This window comes from Diadema setosum, chromosome 6 (assembly GCF_964275005.1).
Source record: "Diadema setosum chromosome 6, eeDiaSeto1, whole genome shotgun sequence".
NCBI lineage: Eukaryota > Metazoa > Echinodermata > Echinoidea > Diadematoida > Diadematidae > Diadema > Diadema setosum.
The window spans coordinates 5,867,336-5,895,155 of NC_092690.1; the positions used below are offsets into that span (position 1 = coordinate 5,867,336).

General features: G+C 35.5%; 3 protein-coding genes across 3 annotated transcripts in view; 2 read left to right on the forward strand and 1 right to left on the reverse strand.

Annotated features, from left to right (window-relative positions):
• LOC140229825 (uncharacterized) overlaps positions 1 to 2,385 on the forward strand; it is a 17,661-nt gene extending 15,276 nt beyond the window's left edge. Inside the window, exons 7-8 of the mRNA XM_072310054.1 lie at positions 1,399 to 1,470; positions 2,313 to 2,385. Of these exons, the coding sequence (XP_072166155.1) occupies positions 1,399 to 1,470; positions 2,313 to 2,385 (145 nt within the window). The remainder of the gene's footprint in view (positions 1 to 1,398; positions 1,471 to 2,312) is intronic.
• Positions 1 to 17,436, reverse strand: part of LOC140230191 (NXPE family member 3-like) — a 100,633-nt gene extending 83,197 nt beyond the window's left edge. Inside the window, exon 1 of the mRNA XM_072310374.1 lies at positions 17,385 to 17,436. The gene's annotated coding sequence lies outside the window, so the exon portion shown is untranslated. The remainder of the gene's footprint in view (positions 1 to 17,384) is intronic.
• Positions 13,082 to 27,820, forward strand: part of LOC140230192 (uncharacterized) — a 52,091-nt gene continuing 37,352 nt past the window's right edge. The window contains exons 1-11 of the mRNA XM_072310375.1: positions 13,082 to 13,098; positions 13,397 to 13,468; positions 14,591 to 14,662; positions 18,378 to 18,449; positions 19,170 to 19,235; positions 19,579 to 19,650; positions 20,555 to 20,623; positions 21,835 to 21,903; positions 24,694 to 24,792; positions 25,350 to 25,421; positions 26,694 to 26,765. Of these exons, the coding sequence (XP_072166476.1) occupies positions 13,082 to 13,098; positions 13,397 to 13,468; positions 14,591 to 14,662; positions 18,378 to 18,449; positions 19,170 to 19,235; positions 19,579 to 19,650; positions 20,555 to 20,623; positions 21,835 to 21,903; positions 24,694 to 24,792; positions 25,350 to 25,421; positions 26,694 to 26,765 (752 nt within the window). The remainder of the gene's footprint in view (positions 13,099 to 13,396; positions 13,469 to 14,590; positions 14,663 to 18,377; positions 18,450 to 19,169; positions 19,236 to 19,578; positions 19,651 to 20,554; positions 20,624 to 21,834; positions 21,904 to 24,693; positions 24,793 to 25,349; positions 25,422 to 26,693; positions 26,766 to 27,820) is intronic.

Below are 27,820 nucleotides of genomic sequence, written 5' to 3' on the forward strand. Positions count from 1 at the left end.
GGAGCGAGATGACAAGATAGAACGCGTTAGTTGAAGGAGAACTCCGGATGATTTTCAGACTTTTGCATTTGAACATCTATTGATTGTTTAAAGTGGGTACAAACTTACAGAATAACGGTTGAGATAAGGAATAAAAATGTTTTCAATATTCATAACAAATAATAGTGAACAAGGATGATGACATATCAGCTTCACAGAAGAATGCATGATTGGGTTCTCATTGAAGCAGAACAAAAGAAGAAAACGTGCATAAATTCTTCACAGGTGAACTTATTAAACAGGTGGTATTGCAATGGAATTACATTGCTATATTACTGGTTCACTTATAGAAGCCTGCTTTTAAGTGGACCTCTGAATTCTTTTTTTTTTTCTCAACTGAAACATAACTCTGTATTTTTGCCTGTATGCATGCATGTATATTTTTATCTGTATCATTTATCCTTTGCAAATTCGAATGTATACGTTTGTTATACAATTCCAGATTTAGTCTGTGTTATGTTCTGTTGGAAATAGAAGAATGAAAATAAATGATTTGAAATGCATTGAAATTTCAATTGAAATTTGATATGTGAGCCTCCTATGTCATCATCCTTGTTCAATGTAATATGTTTTTGGTTTTTCAGAGTATTGGTTTGTTTGCTCAAGGACTACAATAAATTCCACAAATTTATACATTGCACTATCAATACATGTACTACATAATGTAGAATTATATAAATCGTCCGGAATGTCTCTTTAGAGTAATCCCTAAGGCTAATATACGGTCTCTGCCACAACATGATCATTTCAAAGAACGGTAATGCGAGTTTCCTCGATTAGACCTTTCGCATGTTATTTCAAATTTAAAACGCCGATGTCACTTGTGATGATCCTGCTGAGCTTATGGATCAAATTCAGCTTAGTTGGAACCGTCCTTGTCAAAAGGTTACGATTTCCTTGAACAAGGATGCTGAGCATGAAATAACGAAACCTTGCAGGATTTGCCTAGGTGTGTTGCAAATGTAATTCCTTATAAGCAGTTATGGAATAATGAAATATCAAAGTTCCGAATTTGGTTGGAAGTGAGATTTTTTGTTTTGTTTTATTTATCTGAACGATTGTCTATGACAATGGTTATCAGGAATTAAAGTATCAGAATGCAACATCCTAGGATTGACTAGGATTTTTATCTATTTTTTTTTTGAGCATGCACGGCTTTTATGCAAGTGCGTTCTCTGCTCGTTCATTATTTACTCAGCTTCTTATATGTATCTTTGTTCATTTTTATAAAATGCAACAACAGGCATTGTGGAATATATGGTATAAGGATAATTCATATACTTCATAAACTATTGGAGAGATATATTGACATCAACTGTGATTAAATTTTCCCTACTACTCATTGTTTGCCATTGTCAGGGACCTTTCAAATAACAAACTAAAGGGGATTGAAAGTTCAGCTTTTGATGGACTCCGCAGCCTCTCTTGGTTGTAAGTACCACATATCCCATAGATTTATTATGCCTGTTTGTGATAGATCCATGAGTCATGTGTAGTCTCTTTAAGATAACATATATTAGGGAGCTTTATATTTTGACGCGCCGACGTTTGAGACGACGAGTGCGTTGGAGGTTCTCCCCTCCCTGCGTCGTGATGAAAAGTAGCTTTAAATTACGCTGAGACGCAACGTAAAAAAAAAATAGAATGGCGCCCCCATATTATGTCTGTGCATTAAGTAGCTCCCTACGTCGCAAATTGAGCGGACGTAAAAATAGCCCAGAACGCGTAGTGAAAAAGTCAGACGACGCAAGCTAAAAATAGATCGAATTGACGCGCACTTCTGCGCATGCTCAGAACATGTTTTTTCCTCTGAACGTCCCCCGTCGCGAAAATCTAAAGCTCCCTATTATGAGGTTATAACGTCATCGTCTTGTCTCTGACACGTTTTCAAATCTTTGGTACATTTACTATTTGGAAAATAATAGTGGTAATGAAATGAATACAAGATTTCACATTTCAAAAGATTTCTAACTTTCAAACAACAACACTAATGTCTGTAATATATCATGGACGAATTAATTGTAGAGTTGAATACGATGATATATTACTCACAGAACTTTGATGTACTTGTTATTGTCACCGGTGACGTCGTACATTTTTAACATGCAAAATTTGTGCACAATATTCCATACCCGATTCAGTTAAATTTGTCTCATTCTATTTCCTTTGCTTTTCATTGATTTCTCTTCTAAACAGGAAATTTAAACATGAAAGAATGTCTGATTTGAAACAAAGTGAGCCTAACGATTTCTCACTTGGTATCATTTCTATAGGATACTTTCTGGAAACGAACTCATAATTCCAGACTCAAGCGCCTTCAATGGACTTTCAATAGAAGTGTTGTAAGCATGACAATCTCGGTTTTATTCGAGATTTCTTCAAATTATAACAATTTTTATTTAAAGGGATTGTATACTTTTGGTTTAGACCTAACTTCAGGATTCTAACATTTTTGGTGAGATAATGAGAAGCCTCTTATGAAATATAAAAGAGCAAGTAACTCCAAGAGGGATTCAACGTTTCTTTGATGAAAACTGGTTTTCAAATGGCCGATATATCCAAAACAGAGCAATCCTGATAAAGGTGGGATCGCTTTGTTTCATTTTATTATTTTTGTTGTTGGATGTCTCAGTCATTCGAAAACGGATTGTCGTCTAATAAGCTTTGAATTCCTCTTAGAATGGTATGCTCTGTATTATTTCATAAGAGGTTTCTCGGTATCTCACAAATATTTAAAAGCTCAATCCTCATCTCCACCAATACTATACCATCCCTTTAAATGCGTAATCAATGTCTGTTTATCATGCATTATGTTACTGTCTATCGAATAGAAACGAAGCTCCACTGAGATTTGAAATAAAAAAAAGAGAGAGAGAAAATGGTGTTTAAAACACCTGCAGAGTCAATAATACTTTGTTGATTGTGTTATTCAAATACATTTGATTTAAAAAAAAAACATTTAAAAACAAACAAACATGATATGCTCGCGAGGAACCTTTCTTTCATGTAGATGTCACAAATGTGCTAGTTGTTCTCTACAATTAGATTGTCTGAATAATTCCCACATTTTGATAACTACTATTTTAGACATTTACATACAATCAAACCTGTCTATAGCGGCCACCCAAGGGAAACGACAAAAGTGGCCACAATAGACAGGAGGCCACTATAGACAGGTCGGTGGCCACTTTGAATTTCAACACTTGCATTGTATAGTAACAATAAAATACCGCATGTTATTCTTTAAAAAAAAAACCAGCAAACATGTTTGCATGAATAGCTATATTATGGGAATTTATTTTTTCCAATTTACTTCACTATAAATTTTCTTTTAGCCTACTTCTGTTCTTTGGATTTCTAAAACAATATTTCGAGCCTGAGAAACCGGCTCTTACCGGTCTCGCATGAATGGGGGTTCTCTAGCGAGTTCGAGGGGATCGATAATATGTGCGAAGCTGACGTAAACAACAAACAAAAATACCCAGACAAGAATCCCATTTTCCTTATTCAAAGGGATTTAAATCACTAATTAGTCGGCATTTTGGTAAAATTCTAAGATGTTATAAAGATACGCTTTTGTCTTTGTAACATCTATTCAGGGCGGCATTACTGAAGCCTAGATCTAGTCAAGTTATAGTGGGGAGACGTCATTTCACGGTGAAGAGCTGCGTTTGTCAATGATGTCTGTGTGATTATGACTGAGTGAGCACTCGGTGTAGAATTCACGCAATTCGTCGCTGAATCCACGAACCGGCACAACCGGCCAAAATCGGGTAAATTTTCGATTTTGAGATTTTTGCATATTATGATAGTATATACCGAGTTCTACAACCTGACAAATTTTTGAACCTCAATCTCGAGTAATTACGTAATAATAACGACTGTGCCACTTCGTGAAAACTCCGACCGGTCCGTCTAGATTTTCACGAAGTGGCACTATCGCGTGCGTACACGCCGGACTTCATCAAAAATCACTGATCTGTCAAACGTCCTCGTACGCGCTCGTCCAAAATGGCTGCGCCCTGAGCAACGGAAAAGAGACAGATGAAATCGGTAAAGTTACATATAGCTCTGTATTGACACTTAAATTATTCGAATTTTCACTTTATTGAATGTAGATTTGTGAATAAGGAATTAGAATATAAAAAGAGTGTAAATGTGTACACTAACAGGTCACAATGACTTAGTCTGGCTCTGTCCTAGCTTCGTACTGTACGTTTGCAGTCCCACAGCTATTGTTCGGTGTAAGTAAAGAATAGGGAAAGCGGTTCGAACTAGTAGAGTCAAATGAACTCGTCTCACATTTGCATCGAGTCTGTAACGCACTAAAATGGTGATATATTGAACAATTCTATTGTTGCCTGTAATACGAGCTCAAGTTTGTAATGCTACGGCCTACATCTTCCCAGCTAATTTAGCTCTCTTATAGATCCTCTGAACCTTCCAGGAAGTATCTAACGTTACAGTTCTTCTAGATCTAATTGAGATACTAGTAGTTAGACTCTAACTGTGTTACAGTGTACAATTATTAATAGTGCTCGTGAATACCGCATGTGCAGGTAATACTGTGATGTTATTTCGCTGACTACCCTTGAAGTCTCAATGGAAAAGAAATGATTTTAAGCTACTTATACTAAAATGTAATTGAGGAAGGTCCTCCTCCCACCTCATTGTCTAAATTGAGGTGTTAAGAGCAAAAATAAGGTTCGTTAATGCTCAGTACCTGAATTCACAAATTGTTCTATCATGCTATAGGCCTAAAAGTAAACATTAAAAGCATGTGCCTGGCAAGTAATTTTGCCTTAGTTTGTGGTTTTGCTTGCTTTGATTTTCTACAATCTGTAGTTCTTTGAAACACAGTTGTTGTTGTTTTTTGTGTTCTTTTTTTTTGGGGGGGGGGGGGGGGGCTATGAAGATTCAGAACTGTGCAAATTATAATATTAGACCAGAGTGATGTTCTCAAACTTCAGATTCTAATAAGCCATTATAATGTAGACCTGAAAAGGAGGTGGGGAAGGGGGCAGGGTGATGTTTTGCAAATTTGTGGCTCATATTAATGATCTTACAGAATTGTTAGTAGTGATGGAGTTTCATGTGACTGACATCTTGCATTCATCTTCCATTCCAAACAGATATTGAGGCATTTGTGTGGACAACGCAACAACTTGCAGACTGGACTGAAATGAGTGATGTTCTTCGATGATGGGGTACTTTACAAAATTGTACTCCGAACCACATTCCTGTAGATTTCTACCATCATCACAAGCTTGAACAACAACCGTAAGTTACATTACTATCTGACAAGGATTTAGACAAACCAGTGTTTGCTAGTACAGGATGCAGGAATGCGACTAATAATTTGACTTTTCACATCATGAAATGATTGTGTATCTTACTCTTTTTTTTAAAATTACATCTGTATTTTGTAGTTTAGATGGACGTGAAGCACTGACATAACATGGAATCCGACATTTTGACATCTAATTACCTGCAGTCATGCTGCATTTTGGTATAAAGGCAATGCTGTCTCTCAATCTGATCTTGATATGGTACCAATATGCATTTCTTCAGTGTCATTTATCTTTCATTACTGTTATAACTGTAGTTGTTTTTTTTGTTTTGTTTTGTTTTTGGGGGTTTTTTTGCTATGTGTGTGTGTGTGTGTGTTTTTTTTTTTTCGTTTTTTTTTTTGGGGGGGGGGGGACAATGGAGATGGGGAATGAGCAGCTCTCTGTGCTGATATGAGATGCCATCAACTTTGCAAAAGTCAATGGTACATACTGTATGACAAATACTTGGCAAAGACGATGAAAATGAAAGGTCTCAATATGCATTTAAAGCTTCATTCATATTAATGTTGGGTGTTTTTTTTTTTTTTTGCTTTCTACACTCAAAAGTCAAATGTTGTAAGAATCTGAGACTTTGCTTAATACATGGGGTTGACTGTGTCACTGATTTTCACTTGTGATGTTCTGCTTTCTTTATTCTTTGTCTTATTCTTTACTTCAGTTCCGCTCCTGATTCTAGTCAACAATGTGTTCATTCACCATTTCGTCTGGCTTAGCATCCTCTTCTTACTGCACTCAAAGGTTACATTGTGCACTGAGCTAAAGGTGAGCAAGATATAAACGGCAATCAGTGCAACACCTATTCATGTAGTATTCGGTTTTATTTTGTCATAGATATAACTCAGAATATCCAGTGTCATTGGACAATTAGAAGTTATCCTAGTATAGTCTTGTTATGTACATTATCACATTGATTCAAACTTATAATTCAACAGAATTGCATTAGCACTTTTGAGCAAAACACTACCAAAGTGTTGATATGAAAGGAACACTATTGTATAATACTTTTCTCAGGCAAATCAAATATAGTTTTACAGATGTGGAAAATTGTTTAAGTAGTATGTTATGACTGTCTTCTCAAATAATTATCATCATTCCCCTCTGCAATATAGAAGTAACATTGTCTTTGAAAAACAATTGTTCATCTTTGCATAGGGAGAGAAGCTGATGACAACTGTCTACTGGATATGTCGAAGTGGAGAAAGCCAAGAGAAACCAGGAATAGCTTCAAATGACTAGGGTGGCTGAGCTGAACATCTGCACCAAAGTCCAAGCCAGGGATCATTATGGAAGGAGATCATAGCAATATTTCACTACAATCACAGAGTTGCTCCAGACAGCGAACTTTTCACAGTGTGTGTGCCTGATGAATGGGCAGTCAGGTTCTGGCAGAACATTATCTTGATATTCTGCGTAATGTCGTATTTAATGACTTTGGGTTGTGTGTGTGCAGAAAGGGGGGGGGGAGGGGGTGGGTAGTGTGATTATAAAATATGGCATCATTTTAATAATAGCAATAATAATAATAATAATGATACTGCTACTACTAATTATAATAATAATAGTGATGGTTATAATGATAATATCAATAATAATAATAATATAAATGATAATAAAAGTAATAATAACAATAATCAACAGTGCTTATGTATAGCACATAGAACATTCTGTGTTATGTCCGTATGTGCTCAAGGATTAAAATGATTACACAAAAACATACAATTGCAAATAACAATAATACCTTGTTTCATGTTTAGACTGTAATGAAGGCATTCCCAAGGCAGACTTAGGTTTGTTAACATTTGTAAATTATTTCAAATTCTGGGGTAGATTATTCCATATGGTAGAGACATGACAAGCAAGTATGTATGTTGTTGCTTTTTTATTCAGCATAACAAATAAGTCCCTGCCTTTCGAACAAAGGTTTCTCTCTGGTGTGTCTCCTATTTAAAGTAGTTCTCTCAAATAGTGTGTATTCAAAAGTTAATATCAACATTTTGTACTGAATATGAATTTTGACTTGAAGCCAGTGGAAGCTTCGTAGAACCACTTAAATTTGTGTTAATATGTTGTTGTTTTTTTTTTAAATTTGAACACTAGTCTTGCAGCAGAGTTTGGGATAGCTTGTTATCTCTGTATCTGTTTGACTGACAATCCACAAACTAATTAATGATGAAATCAACATGTCAAATGAAGAAACAATGAACTGAACGTACTGCTATGTGTTTATCGATGGAGTCGCACATTTTCCAAATATTGTATGTGAAAGAATCAAGGGGACATTAAGGGACATTAATCCTAAGTACTGTATCTTACACTGTCACTTTATTCACTGGCATTAATCGTGATAACAATCAATCCATGGGTCTCTCCACACAGCTTTGTCACAATGATGCCTTCCTCAATTTCCACTGTAATATGCTTCCATTCTCTTTGGCTTAACAGTGCTTTTCACAACAAAAACTTTATAAGTATCAAAAGCCATATAAAATGTATTTTCTTTTACATTGTTTTTGAACCAGCTCACCTATCATACTATTCATTTTGCCTCCTTTAGCCAGGCCGCCATTAGGCCAACCCCATTAACGATTCTCAGTATTTTTTTTTTTTTATCATGCCTACCCCAGCACCTCGGATACCCACAGCAGATGTAAATTAAATCAGGACTAAGCTTCAAGTCAAGTTGTGCGAGCTAGAAAGGTATTAGGAGACTGCAAGAGGGTTATAAGCAATTGGATGCCTACATTTTCTCTGTTTGCTCTCATTTCGCTTCGAGAATGATTAATAAACTTTGACAGATAATGTTTAATTGGATGATACTTGTACTGCAGTACACAGCCATATTCTTGCAGTCTGTGTCCACATCAGGACTTATAGCATGGCCATCATTACCTTTTTATATTGAATATTGTTGTGGATTTCATTTTTTAAAGGAAAAATGAGAAAATGTAGGTCTGATATGTTAGCAGTGTAATTGTAAACAGGTAGAGTAACAGAAAAAAAAAAACAGTCACCTAGTTTCATGGTGTCAATATTATTCACAGAAACATGTGCAGAAATTATATACAGAAATATTTGTGACGTAAAGAACCACAGAAATGTAAAAACATGTAAAGTTTGATTGCGTTAACGATTCTGAATGTGGAAAGTGTGATACTCGAAAAGATATCAAAACTGATTAGTTCCGAGTAAATCTATAGTAAAAATATCAGGTAGATATTCATCTGTATGAAATCTTTTTTAAAGAACATTACTTGTGTAGATAACTTTGTAAAGTGTTTAACGATATCTTTGTAGTGTTTAAAGAAATGTTTACTTTGAAGAGGTTAGACTTTATTCCTGCAATCAAAATAAATCATACTAAAACAACAGCAAAGTTTAAGAAGTAAAACTTATCATTAATTCGTGTATATGGAATATCCAGTAACTGATTTTGGAGTAAGAAACGAGATTGATATTATGCCGATTTGGAATGAACAAACATGACATTTCTTTCGGCCAGAGAGCTGAAAGCGAACAATGAGTTTTATAATCGGTTCCGAAAAAGTAGAGATGACTAGTATTTAATTTGATGACAAGAAAAAAATTCCTTCATTTTTTGGTCAGAAATGGATATAAGAAATACTAAGCAATATTTTATTTTATAAAGATAAAGGAATATTATGTAAAGGTACAATGTAATATATTTCTATTTCATTGTGATATGGGTTCCTCGAAATTGTCTTGTTCATTAAAACATATATGTTAATAACGTTAAGATTTCTTTCATTACGGGAAATATAGTTATTTAAATTATGATTGAATGAACTACTGTCCATCCTCGAGATAATACACAAATCTCATTTTAACAGCTTCTTATTTTGCAGCAGTTTTGCTTATATATTTGTCGTTACGGAATACCATAGTAATGAACTTTTAATTGGCTGAAAATGAAATGTGGAAATCCGTTTAATGAAATGTACAACTTATGATACTTGAAAACAATACAATATAATTATAGTAATGAATGTAAATATTCAAACGATTATTTTTCCTACATTTCGTTTTTCTTTGCAGTTGTGCACGAATTAAATGTTGAATATGATCTAATAAAAATAAATGTCATTTGTTGAAAAAGGAATGTGTATTTCTTCCTTTAATGAATGATTGAATATAATACAGGACTTGAGAGAGTTTGAAAATGTCATTATTTCTCGAAGAAGACAAGTGTAGAGGATGATGATGATGATGATGATGATGATTGAAAGAGAAGGAGTGATGGAGAGAAGAGGGGAGTACGAGGAATTTGTGTGAATTCTAATTGGATGTTAATGTACGTCTGCATACCTACTAAAATGAGTCGGGAATTTGTTCATTTTCGTAAGCAAGCAAGTGCATGAAGATCATAAAATATAAAAGGCTGCCTTTCTGTTTAAATGAATATTGAGAATACGTAATGAAAAAGACGAAAAAAGAAGTAAAGATCTAAACATGAAGCTCCATGATCTAAAAAAGAACAACATAATTACTATTCTACAATACTTTTATCCACGGATATTAGATTAACAATCCCAAGAGCACAGTGCTAGTATTATACTAGAAGAGCTAATTGAAATATCAATTTTCTTAGTGAAATAACCTTAACCAGAAATAAATTTGAAGGCCATGTGCCGTTTCGTGATTTTATTGGGTTCTGTTCGTTATTCCGAAGGTTTGCCATTCCGAAGGTTCGTTATTCCGAAGGTCCGTAATTCCGAAGGTTCGTTATCCAGAAGGTTCGTTATTTCGAAGGTTCGTTAATCCGAAACACACAAATTCCCTATAACTAGACAATCATTAATCCAAAAATGAAGTAGGGTTCAATAATCCGAGCATTTGCGGCGTTATTCCGAAGGTTCGTTAATCCGAAAATGAAATAGGGTTCTCTATTCCGAAGGCTCGTTCATCCGAAAATGAAATAGGGTTCGTCATTTCGAAGGTTTTAATCCGAAATGATAGGGCATAGGGTCCGTAACGAACCTTCGGAATATCTAGTTTTGTTTCATTTTCGGAATAACGAACCTTCGGAATAACGAACCTTATTTCATTTTCGAATTAATGAACCGTCGGACTAAAGACCCTTCGGAATAACGAGCGGTAATCAATTTATTTTGCCGAGAATCCTGAACGCTATGTGCGGCACAAGCGCAGTGTGCCGGTTCGTGGATTTATTTTGCGGAGAATCCTGAACGCCATGTGCGACACTAAGCGCTGTGTGCCGGTTCGTGGATTTATTTTGCGGAGAATCCTGAACGCTCTGCCCGACACTAAGCGCTGTGTGCCGGTTCGTGGATTTTTTTGGACCTAGTCTGGAGTTTTCACAAAACGACACACAGTTTTATAACCTTACTGTGTGCAAATTTTACAACACTGGGAGTATTTTTATGTATAGCAAGAAAGAGCAGATTCTTCTCATACGTCACAGTGAAATTTATTGAATAGCAATTCCATTAACATATCTTACTGATAGTTTGAAAAAACAGAAATCTTTAAATGCGATTTACTCGAAATGTACTTCGCGCACCGGCGGTGCGCGTGTGCCGGTTCGTGGATTCAGCGACGAATTAACGTAAAACGTTTTCATAGTTGATTTAACGTTCGAGCTAATTTTTTTGTGGCCGCTATACGCAGGTAGATATTCACAACGCGATACAAATTCAGTGGCCGCTGGCCGTGTTAGGCAGGTGACCGCAATATAAAGGGTCTATAATACAGTAATATTCTGCGGGGGGATTTTTCAGTGGCCGCTATAAGCAGGTGGCCATTACAGACTTGTGACCGCTATGACAGGTTTGACTGTACCATGTTTTATATGTGTCCGTTGTTACCATGCCTTCATCGATATAGGTACAACTTCCACCACTGGATAATTATACAAATCTTATCGGAGACAGACAAGGCAAACTAACATTTTCTTCTTCTTCTTCTTCTTCTTCTTCTTCTTCTTCCTTTTCTAGAGATCTCAGGAATAATCATATTACGCATCTCGAAAAAGGAACATTCAGTAACCTGGAGGGCCTGTTAGTACTGTACGTATATTGGATACTGATAGACTGAGCCTCGACATACGGTTAAATAATGGAAAAAAAGAAAGAAATTGTGACATTCTGAAAAGAACTTCTTGTTATTCTGTGCATAATTATGGCTTATAACATTGATATGCTTTGATTAGGAGGCAATAGCTTTTAGGTTTCTTTGTTTTCTTTTTTTTCTAGATGCAATATTACGTAATTGATCATTATAGACCATTTGAAATTGATTCAATGATTGCATGAGAATTGATAACAAGGAAAATACTCCTGTTATTAGCCTTATTTTCATCATTATTTCTAGTCCTTCAGTATTATTCTTTTCCTCACTCTTGTCGGTGGTATTAAACACCGCAATTACTTTTTTTTTCTTGGTTTGTTAGGATGGATTTTGTAACTCGTCTTTTCAATCCACACCATGTGTTCGATATAGGTTTTGTGACATTAATATCTCAGCTTCTCTTTAAGAGCTGACCTAAATATTGCATAATGTCTTGTAAGTTTACATTACAATAACATATTAATGCATGTATAATGTTGTTTTCAGTGTATACAGTAGTCTATTATCCCATACTTTGAAATTACGACTGTCTAATAATTCTTTGTTACGCCCATGACAAAAAAAAAAAAACTCACACACATCAGTAATCATTTATCTCTGTCTCTCCTGTCAAAAAAAAAAGTTTTCTCTCAAACAATAGCATTTCTGAGATCAAAGACGGAGCATTTGACGGACCAAGTAGCATATTGGGAATGTATGTATTGCACTGAAGGAATTGTTAACATCCACCATTTCATGATAACCTTTTCCCTTGGCCTGTGCTTTAATGTAAAGTCTTGTACAGTAGTTTGTCGTTACATTTGTATTACAGCGATATCAAAACATTTTTGTTGGAACAAAGGAGTCTTTCTTTTGTTGAAGACATCTCCTTTAACACATTTACAAACTTCCTACGAATATATCATGAAATCTGCAATGTGATAACGTTCCTTCACTTTCGTATTTACCCCACAGGTCATTTGGGATATTGCAGAATTTATCGTCATTAACTTATAAAATCCTAATTCTAACAGGTTTCTGCATTGGAGAAAATATCAGATATAAACTGGTTCAACTCATTCAATCTAAACAGAATCGGGGAACATATATTTTTAAAGGAATTGGTATTAACTCCAATCTGCTAAAATGTGTCGCCAACTAATGATCGCTATATGAATTTACCTAGTCAAAGGCTTTTGACAATTCTGTTACGGAAATAAACCACAATATGTGATCTACATAAGGCTTAAATTGAACATCTTTTTTCTACCTTATGAAATAAAAGCAATGGATGATTAGAAGTCTACCAAATGGATACAACATCAATTCACAGAAAGGGAGTTTGGTCTCGAATGGTTGACATCATATGAGTAAACAGTCATAAAGAGTAGAGTGAGGCGTACTATCACTGACTATAGTATGACTATAAATAAGTCTTTTCTTGTTGATATTTCCATGAAAGGTGTCTGACGTGGTAAACCAACAAATGAACTTAAAAAGAGACGAAATACGCGTATTGTAGATTTCTGTTTGAGCTATATAATGGTGTTGGATGACGAAGATATTATCTGGCTTTAATAAAACAGTGTTCAATATTATTTGAAGACATGTATCAAAAGAAGAAGTAAGACACACTTCAAGCATCTTTACTTGAACTGTACTGTCTGTGGCAAAGACTATTATGTCACATCTTGTTACAAAAAAAAAAAAAAAAAAGAAGTAATAATCAATATCTGCAGTATTTGTGTGTATGTACCGGGTATGTCTGAATGTTGTGACGTAAATTTCACGCAATATCAGTGAGGCATGAACCACATATTTTCCGACACCGGTTCCGCGGTCCAACAATTTCTCTCATATTCAACCCATTGTGTTTGTTTGATTAACTGCTCTCTTATCATTTTTACTATTTTCATTGGAAGAGATCTTGCGGACAACAGAATAGAGGAGATTAACCAAGGAGTGTTCGCCGGTCTTGATGTCATGGTGTTCCTGTAAGTAAGGTGCTCACATTTTCCGAGTCAATGTAAACATTTGTCCTGCTCATCAATCAGCTATATTGGGTGTATTTCAAATAAACAAGAAATGAATGAACAAGAGGCGCAAGTTCTAGGATTGTGGCCCCAAACCATACTGTAATACTATGCGTTAGCTTGGTAACAAATCATGAAAATAATGACTTATGTGAAGTGTAAGATTGAAAGAAAAAGGGTGCTTTATTTGATGCGCGAACAATGACAATGTGATGTCTTTGTGTAATATTGCAAATATGAACATAGAAATAATAATAATAATAATAACAATAATGACAATAATAATAATAATGATAATAATAATAATAATAATAATAGTACATTACATTTGTAATGCGCTTAATACAATGTTTCTAAGCGCACTGCAGGGAAGAGACGAAAGGAAAGATGAAAAATGAGGGAAAACAGACAGGTCAAAACATAAGTAAGAATAACATGACATAAATCAAATGTGTACCAGTAATTAAACACATACAATAATTGAATTACACTCAACTCATTAACTTAGGGAAGGAATCAATATGGGAAAAGATAAGTTTTAAGTAGTGCCTTAAATGATTCTACTGATGGGGCTTGTCGTATATGAATGGGTAAATTGTTCCAAAGCTTGGGTGCAATAACTGCGAATGAGCGATCTCCGTATCGTGTCTTAGTGCGAGGTCCGGGTAACAGTTGAAGATGGGCAGTAGCATGGGAGCGCAGACGTCTAGATGCAGAAGAAGTTGATGAGGATCGGAGAGAGATTAGATTCTGTACGTATGAAGGGGCTTGGTTATGGATAGCTTTGTAAACAAAGAGAAGAACTTTGAAGATAACACGTTCCTTTATTGGCAATCAATGAAGTGACTGGATGATTGGGGTAATGTGTTCAAACTTCTTCGAACGTGTAACTATTCTGGCGGCGGTGTTCTGGATGCGTTGAAATGTGAGACGTGTAGTACAACGTACATTTTAAAGTAAACCATCGACACCATGGGCACATAAGTCAGAAAGAAGAAATCAACAACTGAACAAACACTTTGTCTATTCAGACAAGGGGTAAATTTTCTAACAAACAATACTTTTGTCCTCTCCAATCTGCAGCAACCTTTCAAACAACTTTGATGCCAAAATAAAGGGACGTGCTTTCAATGACTTGGGCAATGTGATGCTTTTGTAAGTATGTGTCATAACTAATACCTTTGCTTCCATTTGGATACTGAATACTGCAAAGGCTGATTAAATGTGAAGCAGTTTAAAGCTAAAACATATAGTTCTGGTACGCCTGTAAAAGTTGTCAAATTTCTCTCCCAAATGTGCATGTATGCCTAAGAAATGTGTGGAATGACGCTGTAATAACAAGATACTCGACGAGTAACGACGAAAATGCGAAATATTAACCGAAAAGGTTCGTCGGAGTCGCAGTCTCAGAACTTACCCGATCGGGGTCAGGCTAAACTCGGACTTGGGGACAACTCGGCCTCGCTTTGACGTCGGGGCCGACTTGGCCCTCTGGATTGTACAGTGTTGTACTCATGTGAGCGGCCTGTATAGCGCTCCGCGTTCTGGCTAGTCGCAGTTATCGTCCGAGTTGATACAACACGCGTATCAAACAGCGTATTTCTACAGAACCCCAAATTCCGGGTCTATCGGATTGTATCCGATAGAGGGGGCTGTAGAAACACACCAGTAACGGTTTCTTTCCGATGCAGATTCCGATACCGATTCCGCTTAACTTAACCGTCTAATGAGGTAGTTCTTTCCGGGGCAGTTTCCAGTGTCAGCTGCGCTGTAGAAACACGCCAGGACCAGGTTCAATAATCCGATACTGACCCGGAAGACAATCACCAGTTGGTAATGTGGCCATGACTTTTATGTGCATGCATGTTGCAGCTATTAACGTTGAATAATCCACTTTTACAGTAGTTGGGTGTCTCCAAAACGTCCGAGTATCAGGTTCTAACGTTACTAGTCACAATTTGCCTCGGATTTGACAAACTTGTAAAGAAAATACTCTGAATTTTAATATAAAGAAAAGGCACACGAACAGGGGCAGGGGTGTTATTTTTACACAGTTGCGCTGTAATTTAGAATCTAGTCGGGGTCTATTAAAACTAGATATTCTCTAACGTCTGGCCTAATACTTTTTAGTTCGGAAAAGACAAACTCTAAAGTCTAGCATTTTTAATAGCAAACTAGTGTTAGGGTTTGTTTTACGAACCGTTTTTGTCGCTATTCTAAAGGTTCGTTACTAGGGTCTATTAAACGTTAGTTTGTTAATCCGACAAAGAATCAAATAGAAATATGGATCTTGGTAGGGCCTATAAAAATACGACGTTTCGTTAGTCCGAAAATGAAAGGAAATTCAAACATTTTTTTTTTTTTTTTTTTTTTTACTGAGTATCGAAACATAGGGCCTAATTGAAGCACATTTTGTCAATCCAAAAGTGGAAAAAGTGAGTCCACTTGGGGTGTAACGTTAGAATATGTCTAGACCTAGTTAACGTTTAGATTTTAGAGGCAAGGTGCCTACCTATTAAACTTTACCGTACGTTAGAATTAACGCTATCTAATTAACCGTAACCGTTAAGTGTTTTGTTAGGCATCCTAACAACAGCTGCTTCTGTTCTAAAATCTAACGTTGACTTGGAATATAACTAACAGTTCTTTAATCATGTTCCATAAACCCGAGTTTCTACCCGAATTAAATCCTACCTGCCCGAAGAAAAAAGTCTAACACAGTTAACACAAACAGTCAACGTTAGCCCTCACGTTTATAGGCCTTTGTTCTAACGTCGCCTACTTATAAATCCAATGACACACAGTCGATCCTTTTAGTTGTAACGTTTAACAGTTAATAGGCCGTTTGTGTTTAAGACTCTTGTCTTGACAGTTAGACTGAGAACGTTTTAACTTGTTAAGTTAGAGTGGTTCTCTAAGTGTTAGGTCTAGGGCCTAATTTAAAGGGGCCTTGAAATTCAAATGCAGAGATTGTTGATTTGTGTTGATTTAAAATACCCTCAAGTTCTCGATGCCACTTTTGTGGTGAAACGGATATAACACGATTAACGTTAGAAACATTTTATTTGCTTTTAACGACTTTTTCTTTTTATTGTCCAGATTAACGTTAGACTCTACTTGGAAACGCCAACAAAAACACGTTACAAGTTCTAACGTTAGATCTACTTTGAGATATTTCTAATCAATATTATTCCTCATCTGTCAGTCATTGTTAAAGACAGTAGGCCTAGTTTGTCTAATGTTAGACTATTCATGTTAGTGATTTCCACATTTCTACTTGTCATTAGGCCTAACGTTAGATTCTAACGTTACTATAGGCCTACTTTTACTAACGTTCTTAAAGGGGCCCTGAAATCCAATTTTATTTGTAAACATCACTTTTGGGAATAAAGACCCTAAGGGTGGTTCTAAGAAACATTCCATATTATAGGCTCTATTTTGATTATTAGATTTAGGTATATTGATTAGAAATGTCTTAAAGTCAACCTAGAACTAGTTTGGAAGGTTTTTTTTTTTTTTTTTTTTTTTTTTTTTAGTTTTGTTAAATATTTCAGTAGACGTACTTTAGTCTTTACTACTGTATTACATAGGGATCTAGAGCTAACTTGCGTAGGGTACCTAGTAGTATAGGCCTAGTAAGATAGTATCCAGTCGCAGTGGGGCCTAACGTTAGGCCCAACAACTCTTTACGCCTAACGTTAAAGCGTGTAACTGCTAGGCCCATGATAATCTAATCATTTTTTTATCTTAATTTGTTAGCGTTTATATGTTAGACTAGAAATATGCCTAACGTTGGGCCTAACCAGTTAGTCCAACAGTTGAGTAGGAGGTTCTACTTCTACTCTAGAAACTAGTTAGAATTGATGATAGAACTTACAGAACTCAGTCAGACGCGACAGAAGCTGTGTCTCTGTGAACTGCTGTTGTCTCGTCACATGTGATAATCCAGTTATAAAAATCCAACCTTAAGATCCGTGAAAAATTGACGAACCAAAGAATTGGTAGAAAACAAAACTAGTTTCTTATCCATATAGGCTTAAACGTTGGAGCTATAAACGTTAGAGTAGGAGCCGTAACGTTAAGTTAGATGGAAACAAATTCGTCCAGCAGCCGGTCGTAACTTGTACCCACACTAGGCCGGGCCGGCCGGCCCAGGGCTAGGCTAGCTAGGCAGGCCCTGTGCTCAGTTTCGTTCAATCGGTGATCGCATCCGTATCATCAGTAGATGCTTGACCTTGACCCAGGCCCACAATGCACCAGCCAACTTTCCAGACATCCGGTCACACCTGCATTCAGGTGGAGAATCGGATTCAATCCGATTATGCGTTTTCTGTAGAAACAACCCGGTTCCGCGTTAGCGCACTGTTTGATTACGCGCTTGCAAATGCTAGGTCTATCGGATTCTCTGTAGAAACACGCTGAAAGAACCTCCTTGGCGCGCATGCAAAATTAATGTGCGCCTGTCAAGCACCTATGTATGGAATACTGCGTGTAAATTATCTAAAATACGGCCGAGTTTTTTCTTCTGATTGCCCTATAAAATTGTAATAGTAATAATGTTTGAGTTTGTTTGTACGTATTTTTGTTTTGGTGTATTAGTGGTTGATTTGTAGTGTAGGTTATTTCATTTTTCGTACTTTGTGTTGATGTTCATGACATTTTTATCTGTACATAATGTGAGCAGGCCCCTTGGTAGGACAGTTAACCAACTGAAAGGGCAACCCAGCTAAAAGAATATTGAAATAAATAGATAAATAAATAAACAAATAAATGAATAAATAAATAAATAAATAAATAAGAAATTGTAAAGCAATGTCATGCAGAGAATAAATGAAAACAATCAAATCAAATCAAATCATGTCATTTATAGAGACATCTGGAACATCGACCTCAGGAACATTGAGAGAGGAGCTTTCCTGCGTCTGAACAGACTTTTCTACCTGTAAGTTCGCTCTGTCTATGTGCCAGTACTCTGATGACTAAAAGGTACCAACAAATTCATCATTAGATAGGATACTGTCTTTGTTTATCCACCATTTTAAGTGCGAAATTATTTTCCCATGTTTATTCACTTGCAGTGTATAAAACAGAGGTGCGCTTTCTACTATTCCAGCACGCATCGCCCTTCCTCAATATCAAGGACAAGCATTATATTTTGCTTAACAAAACAATTACTCTTGATATTTTTTAATATCAGCACTGTTTTCTTTCTTCTCCATTGACAAAATACAGTATAACGAAAATCGTTCTAGAAATAATGATTTCCTAGATGACATTCCACCTGTAAGCGTAAACATTTCAAAGTGATGTAATCATAGGCAGCAAATCGCGTACACAGGGATTGTTTCAATGAAATTGAGGTCAATTTAGCGGAGATGTCGATAATCTAATTGTCGATTAACAAAGGGGTTTTTCTATGGGTGTCCATAATGTACATCTTTCCTCAGTCTCCTTTGTTTAGGTGTGCTTTTTATTTTATCTTTCAGAATCTTCTTTAGTGATATTGCTAAACAGCTGTGGCTGAAAATTTGACTTAACCAAATAGAACTGGGACATTGGACAAAGTTGGATGATTATGTGAACTTTTCCAGAAATATAAGATGCTGTTAAATTATGTACTTTATTCGTTAATGTACGTTTGTGCTCTTTTTTTCTTTGACAGATATCATGAGGCGAGCTTGAGAAAAGATGTTCGGGAAAATGTGAACTTTCTAAGCAGTGCAAGGCTGTAAGTAATACAATATGCAAACTTCGCAGCCAGAGAGTCAACTATCAGAGACATAATTGTACATGCCCTCCGCTTATGACCAATAAGAGAGTATATCATACAAAATGTTGTGCAGTATTCATGGTATATTCACTCTTGTTTTATGGGGATTAATATGGTGTACTTCGATTGTCACTACTGTGAAACATGTTTTTAAATACTTCATAATATCCATGCCTTTTCGGGATCTAATTCCATGACAATTTGGATTGACGGAGGGATATTATCAACAACATAGAATGCCACAGTTTAATTCCTTTGGTCATACGCTCGTTACTTGTTTTGATTGTATTTTATCGAAAAGGAATCTCTGGAAATACACCACTTTGATGAACGTTCAGAAAGCGGAGCTGAAGGGAAGAGAAACAGTGATGTGGTAAGCTCGTTTCTAAGCCTCTAGTAGCCATCAATACGGAGTTTTCGCTACGCGACGGGAAGACCGAGAATAGCGGAAGCAATCAGCTGTGACAGTCCCCGTACTCGAATTCCCGTCCCCATATCTAGGAAATTTCGGTATCCTTTTGGGAGAGATGCGTGGGGACAAGATTACTGATTGGCTGGCTGGCTGGCTGGCTCACTCCTGCTTGGCATCGGGACCGAACGCTATTTTGGCCGAGTACCGTACTCAAGACGGGACGTTTCTCGGATTTGATCATGCGCAGAAGTAAATTGTTGCACACGGCACGCTCAACTCCCGGCCACGTCGTGCTTGCGAAAACTCCTTAATGATTAGAGCCAACGGACAAGGAGACTTTTGACAGTAACTATGAGTCATTACCATCTGACTTGCAAAGCAGACATTTCCTCAGATCTTTGTTTTACTTTCCACTCTGCATCGGGAACATCTAAAATAAATCCAGTGATATATACAAATGAAGTATTTATTTTCATTTCCTCAAGGATCCCTCCCTTCCTCCGACTCAACGAATGGACTTTTCAAAGCCACAGTCTAGTTACATATATAATAATTATTTAATATATACTGTATATTTACAATATAATTATATGAATAGATACAAAATTTATATACTGTACCTTTCAAAGGTATTATATCGATTCGGATTGATTTCATTTAAAGTCAGAATTTTCCCCATTTTCTTTAAACTTCGCAAATCCATCATGATAAGCGGAATTCAGTATTCATACGCACTGATATTTACGCAACATGAGGTCGGATAAATAATGATATTATAGTGCAATGGTGCGATTCGTCATTACCGTTGAGGACGTTATAATAATCGTCTCGTTCCGTGATGAATGTTCCTTCTTGCATGCAATAGGTTACTTTGGTACCTAATGCGCGATGACGAGACGCGGTCGTTTTTAACCTGGGTTGGACTCTCCATGTTGTGAGTATAGTAATCACTAGCCTTTCCTCTGTCTTACTCCACCGACACAAACCAATTATCATTTTTTTTCTTGGTATTTCCTTCGCGATATGATTTTTACACTTGAGCACTGTAAGTTCATGCTTCACATTTTATGGGGCTAGTCTCGTTCTTTTGTTGTTAAATGTACCATTAATGGACATTCATTTTGTTATATTCTTCGACGTATGCATTCAAACAAATCACAGTTTTTACATCTTAAGTGCAAATTCCATGTTTTAAAAAAAATCACTTTATATCAGCTTCTGTGAATCTATGAAACAAGAAATTCTTCTATAGGTATTTCATATTTTAAATGCATTAATTCCCTTATTTTTGTATCCGACGACTTGAATATTCAAATAAAAGTCAAATGATGTAGAAACATTGTTTTTCACTACATTAACAATTAAACTGTTTGAAAAATCAAAGCACTATTTTCTATATTGAAAATTGATTTAGGTTTTTTGGATACCTAGGGACGATGTATATGTATGTATATATATATATATATATATATATATATATATATATATATATATATAAACATATATATCAGGTTTTAACGTACATTGAAAATGGGGAAAGTTAAAACAATGTCTTCCCGGGTATGTATTAGCATGTATCATCCATTCGTGAGGAAATATATCGTGATGCCACAGATTTTTATGTGATTCTTATCTCGTTCATGACGCTAGCAGCCATGGTTCGCACAGGCGGAGAGACAGTAGTGCTTCTGGTCAACTTCGCTAGGCGAGAGGCTGGACGCAGCCTGCTAATTTTTTCAGACATAGCTAGGGGGTCAAAAAAGTTTTTCTTCCGAAACATTTCAGTTCCTAGCAGACCACATTCCCTGTTTTAATTAAATATTTATAACGTATGGTTGGTTTAACACTCTGTTATCATTACACCGGTTTTCAATCGACAATTCATGGTACCTGGTTTTGGGCAACAATTTTTTACTTGATTAAGGACCACGAAAAACGCAAAATAAGAGTCTCTTGCCTTTCTGTTGTCTTGGAGTGGGAATATATATATATATATATATGAATTTATTCTGCACTTATACTTTGTATCACATAAAAATTGAAAACAGCAACATCTCTTTCATATAATGCAATGAAATATGGCTAAAGTAAAAGTCTCAATTTGCGTGTGGTTTCTGTTTACTTCCTTTCTTTTACCTTTGGTAGGGATAGCTCCTATGGCAACAACCAGACCACAGATGAAAGAGTCTTGAAATTCAATAAGATGTTGCGATCGTACGTATCACCGAAGCAAGTCTTTTTTTTTTAAAGAATTAATAGGCCGCGGTTCTACAGGTAATAGTAAACTAGTAAAACCAGCAATAAGAAGCATCTATTTCGTAGACGGTCTCATATTCTAAAATGTATGAATCAGCCGGGTTTCTGGCAAAACTCTAATGCACGCGACAAATCTAAAACAACTTTCTGCACAATTGACATTGTACAACATTTATACTGTACATATTATAACAGTGTACATAATAGTGTACAAAATAATTGTTATACATGTACTTTTTATGTACGTTTTTCCTATGATATTGTTGAAGTTATCAATTATTGGGATACTTTCAGACTCAGTTTTTTGTGAAATGTGACAGCTGGGTACAATGATCTAATATGCACTGACGATATTTAGTGGCATCCAACCAGTTAAACTGACAATTAAAGGGATGGCGTAGTTTTGGTTGATTTGTGGGATTCAGATTGTGACGTTTTGTAAGATGATTAAAGATCACTTACGAATATTAAAGAGCATACAATTTCAAGAGAACTTCAAAGTATATTTGATTAAAATTGGTTTTGAAATGACTGAGAAATCTGAACACAAGACAAAGTAGTCCTAATAAAAGGTGGGTCCCACCTTTTACTAGGATATCTTTGTTGTTTAATAGAAATCTCAGCAATTCTAAAGACAGTTTTCATCAAATAATCCTTGAATTCATCTTAGAATTGCATCTCTTTCATACTTCGGAAGAGTTTTCTCACTTTAGATTAGTATATTATACTAATTTGTACCTCTATTTCTCACTTCTGATATCATAATAATAAGTTTAAAAAGGGGATTTCAGTGTTCACCAAAGAAGTTACAATGTACATACATCAGGTAAAAACTAAGTCCGAAGATTGGAAATAGGCAAAACTGGATTTTTTTTTCTTTTGAAACTTTTTATTCATCAGATAATGGACATCTCAATCAGAACAACACTAATCATGTTATGAATTGTAACCCTGCACCTCAAAACAAACAAAAAGTCGCCATACATGAATTTTTAGTTAAGACCATATTTTGAAAGAGCAGACTTTAAGCTTTAAAATGATGTATAACGCAAATCAAATGGACTCTCCTAACCTATCTAAATATTGGAAAGAAAACACAAACTTTACCAAACCGTGCTGGCTGTGCGATGAATGGGACAAAAAAAAAAAAAAACAAAACAAAAAAAAAAAAACAGGAAGTAAACCACCAGAGAAACAGCAATGAAGGGATTATCAAATTAAACTGAAATTAAGCATGCCTCATTAACACATTCTGTCCATAATTAATGCTACCTTTCAAAGCAGGTGGACAAGGTTTTTCAGAAATGAAAAAGGGATTCTAAAGACACACCTAATCACACTATTCTACCAAAAATGTTCGAGATAAACTGCTAAAAAAACACACTTTCCTGCCCGTTTTATGATACCAAATTTTAGCATAATGTAAAAAAGACCCGCTCTTAAGGAAGATATGAAAAAGTCAAGTTCGTCTAGGTTGACCCATTTCACTTATTTTCAGTCCTCACGCAAAATTAGTGTGTGCGACTTTATGTTCGTTTGGAGGTGCACGGTCACAATTTATACAGTAGGATCAACATGGAACAATTAAAGTGAAGCGACAAAAATGTAAGAAATTACATCAAATAACATAAGATGCAAATAGTGAGTAATGATATTAATTAAGGATAAAGATCAAGATAATTTTTCTACAGGGAACCATTTGTCGTAATGAATTTCTCGAGTTTTCTTTTGTTTGACAATAGTTCTATGTATTTTGTGTTCTGAATGCAAGATATAAATCCAACTAAACAACTTTACATTTATTGTATAACTTTACATTTATTAGATAAACATATTATATTGAACATAAATATACTGATTTAACAACACTTTTGGGGGTCCTTTCCAATCTTTAATAAAGCGAAAAATTAGTATCTTTCTCGTAAAATGTTCTAACTTAATATTGAAAGTTTCACCAATCTTGTGCACAAATTCTTGTCTGAGCTTACAAACAGCTTCACAATCATGAAATATGTCCATATGTCTTTCTAAGGTTGAATTACAAGAGGTACACATATCTGAACCAACTAATTTCATCTTGTAGAACCTGTCATTAGTGTACAAGATATTATGAAATACTTTAAACTGAAAAACTCCCATTTTAACGTAGGTGTTCTTAAGTCTCCACTCTAAGAAGAAAAAGAAGAAGAAGAAAAAAGGCTTAACTCTGCACTTATACGTGTGGCAAAATTGTAGCACATTTACGGGTTCAAATTTGCACCTTTCAGAGTAGTGTGCACCTTTAAAGGTGCACCTTTGTACATTTCAGGTCTGAAAGGTGCAAAATTGCACACGTAAAGGTGCTCCCAGTGTGTCACACTTAAAGGTGCAAAGTGCAACCTACTTTTCTTAGAGTGTATGAGAAATTATTCTGGCCTTATTTGAAAGAAATTCATATATAAATTTTATATACAAAACACACACACACACATACGCACACACACACACACACACACACACTATAATATGTATGTATATTAATGTACATTGATTATGTAGATGTATTATGTGCATACGCTTATCTTTATTTTTCGAAGAAGGAAAACATGCGTATCAATTTAAAAGCACGGTGAAATGAAAATGAATAGAAAAGAGACGAACAGATAAAGACAAGAGCCAATGAAAAAAGAAGCCACAGTCATTAGGCAAATTTAATGGAGATGTACAGTTTATAATTATGTACTTTTCTCTATTTTTTCTTTATCGCAGGTACATTATCAGCAGTAATGTGACTGTGATTGCAAGACGGCACTTGGCCTTCATCTCATATCTTCTATTAACGGAGACGGTACCTATTATTCCTTTTGTGTAAGTGAGATAATATTACAGACTTTGTTATGAGGACATCTGTTCAAACGGATAAAAAGTGGTTTATGGAAATAACGAGACACAAACGTATTTTTCTTTTTTAACGCAGTGACTTGAGCGGGATTCCTCAATTAGATATTAGAAAGTCATTCTTCAGTAGTTTTTTATCATTGGCTTATTGTAATATCCATATTTAAAATCAAGATATTCCTTGAAACCTAAATAGCCGTAGAATGTTACGTAAATATTTACTCATCTCTTTTTAGAAGAAATATAAGTTATATTATTTTCGAAAAAAACGTTAAGTTATGGGACTTTATAAAAATGAGAAAGACAATGATGGGGAACCTTTTTATGTTTAAGTTGTGACATAGATCGTATAGCTGTAACATGGCTTTTATCATTAGTATATCTTCATAAATGTTTTTCAATGATTGGTAAAACGATGTTGAAAGTGTACGTAGAGGCATTGTTGAAACGTTGTATAATCCTTGAGAGCTTCACAGAAGACTTCTCAAAATGCTTCTACTCTTTTTTATTTCTTTGAATCATATCAGGGATCTGTCAAACACACACATCAGAAGGATTGAACCAGGCGTACTCGAAACCGTGCCTGATATTTTGTGGTTGTAAGTACATTGCATAATGCTGTGTAAGAACGCCAAAATTCTTCCCATAGTCTGCTCCTGTGGTAAAGAACTGAAACACGATCTATACAACATCTAACTAAAACATGATCTACACCTTAACCCTAGGTTTCTGCAAGACAGAAATATTTTCAAAATGATTTCAATCCACGACATCAAACAACATAATCACTTGACCTACCTCCAGGAATCCAAGGTCAGAAAATGAAATATTTAAAATGGACCATTTCGGAGCATTGCGTATACATTTCGTAAACATCACATTTCACATGTCTTTCTACTTTCACCTATAAATATGGCACAAACTGAACACATTGAAGTTTGAACCTGTAGCTAGTAGTGGACTAAACACAATACGATAGTTGTGAACAAGACAATTATAAGTAGAAAATTATCAGATCTAAAGTCAGTAAATGTAGAAACTAATAGACACAGTCGGAGGTACAGTACATGGCGTTCAATAATAGATTATGACGTGTATATATTCAGTACTTTTATTCCCCTTTCCTCCTATAATAGTAACACATATCAATAGATTTAATTTTTATTCCAACGATGGAGGGTAAATGACGTCCATCGCATGTCCATGGTGTAAGCTCCATGTGTGCCACATTATTCAAAAGACAGCAACGTAGTCATGTTCTGGGAAATCATTTTTTTTTTCAAATCTATGTAAACTTCTTTAGATTTATTTTTTTTTTAACTTGGACATGATATGAGCAAAGTTGTAGAGAAAAATACCTTTTAAGCTTTGCTGTGATGTAAATTGTACGACAAATTTATGATTGTTTTTCTTTCAAATGACCAGGACGCACATTATTGTATTGGCAGGACTTTTGCACACAAAACAGTGAGAAAAACTTTAAATTCACTGGCAAATCCAGTAGGGAACATCGCTTGATAGTAAATCATTACACAAAATGCAAGCTATATGTTGTAGAAATGGAATCGCGAAAAAAAAAAAAAACAACAACACACGCTTTCATTGTACTGTGGCATTTGGCGATTTATCAAACGATTTGAGCGGGTTGGTGCGTTTGAGCAGAATCGTATGCGAACTTGGCACGCCGTTGACTGAGTTGGGAGTGCGAACATGGCCCATAAAAAGTTAAAAGATATGGTCATAATGACTCTCAATCTGAAAATGAACAAAATAGAAAAGTTAAAAGATATGTTTCACAGTGCATTTCCCTTCTGTGGTATACATTGCTAGTGTTTGTCTTTGTTTTTTGTTGTCTTTACCCTACACTTTAGGGATCTGGCAGTCAATTCTATGAGGCGTGTGGAACGAAACACATTCGACGGTCAAGAACAGTTATTGCGCTTGTGAGTGTCCAGTCGATGTCTTTTCATGTAGAAAAAAAAAATCAATCTAAACCATTTCAAAAGCAAACAAACAAAAATCACCCAATTGATACCGGAAGCATGATGTTAAACACTGTACCAAAACATGCCTATAAATTCAATGATTTCTTTTCTAACGCACGTACGGGTATACGCATCAAAAAAGAGGTAGGAGGAAAATGGAATGATATATAGGCAAACTAAATGTCAGTCTCAGGGCTAATAGTATCTTTTACTTGTAAACAATTTATCAACTGAATAACCACATCTTTATACAAAAGTTATGTGTGATATAAATTGAAAGGAAAATCATAATAGTAAAGACATATGTGCAGAGACTGATGACGTACCACTTATTTAAAAATAATAGAGATCTGGAGATGTTATCACTGTTGGTCTACCCACTTTAAATGATTATGAATCCCATTTCATTGTATTTCATTTCATTTCATTTATTTCCATTTCCAACAAAAGAAAAAAAAAACAAAACATACGCAATCATAAACTCAACGCAATTGCATGAACTGGGAGTATTTCAAATATTTACACCATCTCGTGAATTGTCATGTCATAAGGTAACAAACTTTGAACAGCCAGTTCGAAAGGTTTAATCATTTGTGCTTATCAATGGCACGAAAGGCTGATCATTTAAATCCTCTGTGTGAACGCTACCAGATAACACAAAAAAGTAAAGAATGTGCATAATTGAGAAGGCAAGAACTTCACACTTTACCCCCCAAATTTCGCTACCCAGTTCAAGGATGTATCATCTGTCCAGCTATAAGTATGGTTTCGTTTGTATGGATTTCTTCGAGGTTGTCACAGCAGGGCTTTCCAAAGAATATCTATAAATATCGTTTATGGCTGGTGCTTTTATTCTTTAAAAGAAAGCTGCTGACTTTATAACATTATTGAAAACCCTTAAAGGGGAATATTGAAGATATCTTATACATCATATCAAAGAGTGGAACGTATAAAACAGTTTGTCATTTACTTCTATTCGTTTGAAATGACCTTCCTGAAGGGGAGTTAGAATA